At 43.7% G+C, this 5935-nt stretch overlaps 1 protein-coding gene across 1 annotated transcript; it reads right to left on the reverse strand.

Annotated features, from left to right (window-relative positions):
* Nucleotides 1-773: 773 nt before the first annotated feature.
* On the reverse strand, nucleotides 774-2732 carry TCEAL8 (transcription elongation factor A like 8). Its single transcript, XM_012787926.3, has 3 exons — nucleotides 2613-2732; nucleotides 2133-2200; nucleotides 774-1536 (listed from the first exon to the last, which is right to left on the reverse strand). Exon 3 carries the CDS (start codon nucleotides 1493-1495, stop codon nucleotides 1136-1138), a length of 360 nt encoding a protein of 119 aa, XP_012643380.1. The 5' UTR covers nucleotides 1496-1536; nucleotides 2133-2200; nucleotides 2613-2732; the 3' UTR covers nucleotides 774-1135.
* Between the last annotated feature and the right edge of the window lie 3203 nt (nucleotides 2733-5935).

Raw genomic sequence — 5935 nt, forward strand, 5'->3', positions numbered from 1 at the left:
TTGACAACAGAAGGGGCTGTTTTGCTAAGGACTCTGCTAGACATTGTGGCCCGAGCAATCCTAGAGCAGTCCTACTTCTGTTAAGTGCCATTATAAAGCAGAGAGAGAGAGGCTTTAGAAGACAGAGTGAGAGTTCAACCCACTGGGGACTCCAACTCCGTGGGGTTTTGGCACTAAAGGACTCCATGACACAAGCAGCAGTGGGGCCAGGAGAGAGCAAAGGGCCCAGCAGAAGAGGCAGCAATGCCCAGCAGGCATGGCAGGACCCAGGGGGAGGGCTCAACAGCAGAGGACTGGCATGGAAGCCCCCACCTCTGCCAAGTGGACTTGCTCTTGAGCACAAGTTGAGTTATGCCAGGCCCTCCCTCAGATAATTGGTGGTTCTACACTATAGTGGTTTGAGGGTTCCATATGCACAAGATCCCACCAAGCACAGCTCAGTTACTGCTTCATTTCTTCCTCACAGCACCCCCGTAAATATTTTCCCCATGAAAAGACGGAGTCTTAAACATGTTTATCTGTAATAATTGCCAATTTATTCCTCTGGCTATGAGAACCAGAGGTAATTTGGAGTTTACATTTCTTTTTATGGTTCTTTCATTTAAGAGTTTAGGTGCCCCCAATGCCCTTTATATGCTGGTTGCAAATTATTTGATTGACTCTTACTTATAAAAAAATCCTTAATTCATTTGTGTGTGAGACACGTGTTCATTAAAAAATACATATAAGCAAAAAGCAAAGAAAAAGAAAGAAAACTTCACACCACACAGAAATAAGCATGGTTAAGTTTTTCATATATGTTATATGTATGTATACACACACGCACACACACACAATTTGGAATTTTAGCCTACATACGTGAGCTGATACTAAATATGCTTTGTAACCTGTTACGTTTTACTTTACATTATGGAATGAGCATATTTCCATGCATATGTGTGAAATGTCCCAATTGAAAATTAGACCTGGAAAAGGGGTCAAAATCCAAAATCCATTGAGATGCTGGTAACAAGGAAACTACCTAAAACAAAATTTCACCAGATGATTAAAAGTAAAATGAAGGTCAAAGATACATCAGAAAACGCTAAACAGAAAGAAAGCCAGGGCCAGATTTTCTTATCAGGCAAAAATGAATTCAAGGCCTAAAGCACACAGGATAAGGACGGCTGCGAGAGTGTCTTTGCTTCCAATGCATCATCACAAACTTGTTTCTTACTCTTCTTATCTCTTCCCTAAGCCTTTCCAGCTCATCTACTCCTCTTATCATTTCTTCAGGGTCCAAATGCCTAACAGGAGTGTCCTCTTTAAATCCCTGGCCAGGCTGAGTAGGCCCTCCCCTGGGGTTTCCTTCTGCTTCCTGGCTTACACCTTCTTCGGAAGGTTGAGGATTTCCTTCTGCCTCCTGCTCCTGTGGTACATCTTCCGAAGGGCGGTCTTCCTCGACCATTGGCACGTTCTGTGTTTTTCCTTCATTTTCTTCACAAGACTTTTGCATGTTGAGTATTTTTTATTATTTCCTTTTTGAATAAATTAATCCTAGAAAACAAAGAAACAAAACCACTAGGTGCCAGGCAAACAGACCAGCAGAGAGCATGGGTTCCCATAGCGACTGGCCTTTTCTGATTCAAGTGCCTAATTGTCAAAAGTTTTCCAACGAGAAAAGGCTAGATTCTCAAGCTCGTAACTCCTCCGACTCCACCTCCTACTCCACCTCCCTTCCCTCCCCTTCTCGTTCCAGCTCCATCTTCTTTCCTCCGGTTCCTGCCCACCATTTTCCCAGCAGGCCCTGCTACAAGCCTCTCCTAGCGCTGAAATGGGAGCAGCGCGGAAGCAATTAACCCTTCCCTCGCCTCTGGCCTCCAACACTCCCGCCCTTTCGGACCTTCCCAAGCCACCCCCACCTCCAGCCTCTCACCTGAGAGGTTGGTCCAGTCCCAGGCCTCCCCTCCCCCTTCCACGTCCCTACAGCCACCCGCCCCCGCCCCATTTCCGCCGCAGGCTCACCACAGGCCTCCGGCGATTAATCCGGGTGGGGAGAGGCTGCGGCGACCCGGGGATGTGCTTCGGTGTCACTCACACTTCCACCCCCACCGAAAAGACCCTGAAGCAATTGCACCTTTACAATGACTGACCTGCAGGGATCCGGGGGATTTTCCTCCTCCTTCCCTCACCTTGTGTCGCGCCCAAAAAACCAAGAGTCCTGCAGACAGACAGGTGGTGCTTGGTGAGCGAGCTAGTACCTGGATTACGGGTCCCTTTCACGTTTCCAGGCCTTGTTGGTTTAAAGTTTCCCACGTCCTCATCCTCTCCCTCCTTTTATGGCCACCCCGCCCTCCCCCGTGCCCATCGTTTCCCTGCAAGCAGGGAGAGGGAGAGGCAAGTTTCTTCCACATTGTTTCTATGTCTCTCTGTCTCAGGACCCTCAATCAGCTACCGTTCTCCCTCTCCACCCCCCATCCGTCACCCCCCACCAAACAGCCCATATTTTCCTGCACAAAATGGGAATTTGGTGGAACGGTAGCATAGGGAAAGCAGCGCCGGCCCCCCTTGCTTTCTGCTCTCGGCCTCCTGGAGCCCAGGGCCTCTAAGTAGGCGCCCACCTTTATACCGACCTGAAAGGATCCGGAGCACTTTCCTCCTTCTCCAGCAATAGGGAGCTGCTACAGGGAAACAGGCCCTGGACTATAAGGACTTCTGCACACGTCGACTCCTGGTCACGTGAGGACCGCGTCATCAATGAGCTCCAGCCCCCAGTGACCCCTCCCATTACCGCCGCAGCCCGCCCCTTGCGTTCCCTCCGCTTGATACTGTCAGTCTTTTTTCGTATTTGCCAATCAGAGACAATAAAACTGGTATCTTCGTTTTGAAGTATCTATTCTCCTTTCTCAGATTACCAGGGAGAATCAACCTTTTAGGGTTAATCGAGACCATTTCTCCTTCTTTGGGAAATCATCTCTTTCTCCTTCTCCCAATATGCCCTTCCCCGACACCCTATAGTTCACTATTTCCCCTGGAATTGTTAAAAATGGGCAGAGGTGGTAGATGGGGACCAGGGGGGCTGGAAAAGAATCTAGGGGTGGGAGTGAGGGATTTTACTAGTCCTCTCGAATATTTTTGTGTTGTGTTCTATGTTTTAAGCAATCTGCGTACTTAAAAAATATTTAAAGGGGGATGCCTCATAAGCAATATTTAACACTTAATATGGAGGACAAATTAGTTATATAAATTTTTAAGACTTAGAAAAGTTTTCTGATGTTGGCAAATGAAATGACAGTGTTCACAACATGTGTTAGAATTTTTATTAAGATCTTACTAAAACAGCATCTTTAAAAACTTGACTCCCAAATTAATCTGTGGAAAGAGGCCTAGTCTTCTCTTGTTAGCAATTTTGCATAAGTAATCCATTACTCTTTCTCTTTATGACTGAAAGAGATAACTCAAATTATCAAGGGTTAGATATCTGACCTTTTTCATTGATGACTGACTTCCACTCAGGTGTCACATGGAGGCTGCAGATAGACCTCTTCCCCTCATGTCCTCTGCAGGATCCAGTACCTGTCAATCAGATGAGTCCACAGAAAAGCCTGCTTTCCACTGAGTGAACTTCTTTTGGAACTCAAAGAAACATGTTTGTTGGGAAACAGTTTGTTGTTGGGAAAGAAATATGTTTGTTTGGAAATAACTCTAATACACTCATTAAACACAAAGGAGACATTTCCCTGTATCTCACCATTGGTCATGAGGTTTATTAGCAGGTAGAATTTTCATTCATTCAGGGCACTCTTGAGATTAGTCTATATCCTGTTAAAGAAAAAAAAATAGGACTATTAACATGCATAATTGTTATGACCAAAAAACAGAGAGAACATCATTGTTGTAAAAAAATATATATATATATATATATATATATATATATATGTTAAAGAGGAAACTGAAATTCCTGCAACTCAGAATCCACTGCTACTTGGAGGTGCAGTGGTTCTTGGAATGGCAACCTGGCCAGAGGATCCACCTGGGGAGTCAGGAAATGGCTGAAGGAGTCTTTTGTCTAGGGTGGTCACAGCAGGATGCCTCAGCCAAGAATAGAGCCCACCAGAGAGAAGGGTTGGAAAAAAAATATTTTTGCTGCCTTAATGTTTTATAAATCATATTTAAACATGAAAAATTTATTCCACAGTTGAGAGATAAATTGTCTATTATTTGAAGGAAAGTTTTTAATATAAATATAGCTAGCAAATGATAAAGATTTAATCATTGCCGACCATCAAATGTTTCCACTTTTTCATATGTAACCATTTAGTGGGGAGAAATTCTGATTTATTTTTTAAAAAATTATTAGCAGCAAAATGGACTTTGTGTGTGTGTACAGTTCTATGAAGTTTAACCAATGTATAAATTTGTATAACCACTAGTACAATCAGAATACAGTTCAATTACCCCAATAAATTCCCTCACATTACCCCTTTGTAGTCATATCTTACCCCTTTCTCTAAACTCTGGCAATCACTGATCTATTCCCCCATTACTATAGTTTTGTCTTTTTCAGAATATTATATAAATGATTTCATACAGTATGTAACATTTTGAGACTGGCTTCTTTCACTCAGCCTAATGGCCTGGACATCCATTTAAGTTGTTGTGTACATCAATAGTTCATTCTTCTCTTTTTGCTGCATAGCATTCTGTTATTTGTATATTCTACAGTGTAGTTACTCATTCACCTGCTGAAGGACATTTGAGTTACTCTGAGTTTTGAGCAATTATGAAATGAGCTACTGTAAACATTCCTGTACAGGTTTAGGCCCTTATTGCTTCACATCTGCCTCCAGCGCTTCCCTCTCCCCCTTCAATCCTCTTTACACATTACTGTCAAATTAAACTTCACTCTTCCTTGCTTTCAACTATCACTGTCCTGCTCAGAGGACCTGGATGGCAACCTTACCACCCACAAAATAAATCCTACATTCCTCCTTTTGCCATTCAACATCCATCTGAATTGAGCCTCAGGGCACACGTCCCAGCCTTATCATATACTTCTCTGCCTCATCCAAAAGAAACCCTCACTCACTGTGTTCCAAGTATGCCTTATACTTCTCTCTCTTGGCCCCTACTTGCCATTTTCCTCCTCCTAATTGCCCTCCTCTTCCTCCTAGATCCTAATTCTGCTCATTCTTAGAGGCCCAGACCTCATCACCCAGCCTCTGAAGCCACCCCAGCCCTAAATGATCTCTCCCTCCCCGTTGCTACTGTACATAGGATCTGCACCCCACATGTAACCCTTAGCAAAGGTTACTTTGTACCTTTCCCCTTTCTTCTGTGTGTGTGTTGGGGTGGGTGGTATCTAACCAGGCAGATGGTGAGATGTGAGCTGAGGGTGGAGAGTGGGAATCAGGCTCCAGCTATCATGCTTCTTTAGTGGCTTAGTAATGATAAACTGTCTCCCAGAAATCTCAGAGCTTCAGAAAGGGCTATTTGCCAATTGGCTCACAGACAAACGTTTTTGCCCACATAAAAATTGAAACAGAAGTTTCACTGTGCTCTCTTCTGCTTATTCTGCTTATATAGCCACAGAAAACCTAATACTATTTTTATGGAGCTATTGGCAGAGGATAGTGACCCTGTTTTCCTAAATACTCACAAGACAGAGCTCAGTCGGTTCACTGGTTCACACCTGACAAAGAGCCAGGTGATACAAGCCTTCACCTTCATCCTTGTCCCTGGGCAATTTCAGTGTCAGCATTAATATAACACTCAGCTACCTTTGAAATTAAGTTACTCGCTTTAATATAAGTCAATTTTTGAAAATAATAGTATTCTATTAAATTAAAAACTATATTTATTTATTTATTTATTTATTTGCAACAGAGTCTCACTGTGTGGCCAGGCTAGAGTGCTGTGGCGTCAGCCTAGCTCACAGCAACCTCAAACTCCTGGG

Source organism: Microcebus murinus, chromosome X (assembly GCF_040939455.1).
Source record: "Microcebus murinus isolate Inina chromosome X, M.murinus_Inina_mat1.0, whole genome shotgun sequence".
In the NCBI taxonomy this organism is placed as follows: Eukaryota; Metazoa; Chordata; class Mammalia; order Primates; family Cheirogaleidae; genus Microcebus; species Microcebus murinus.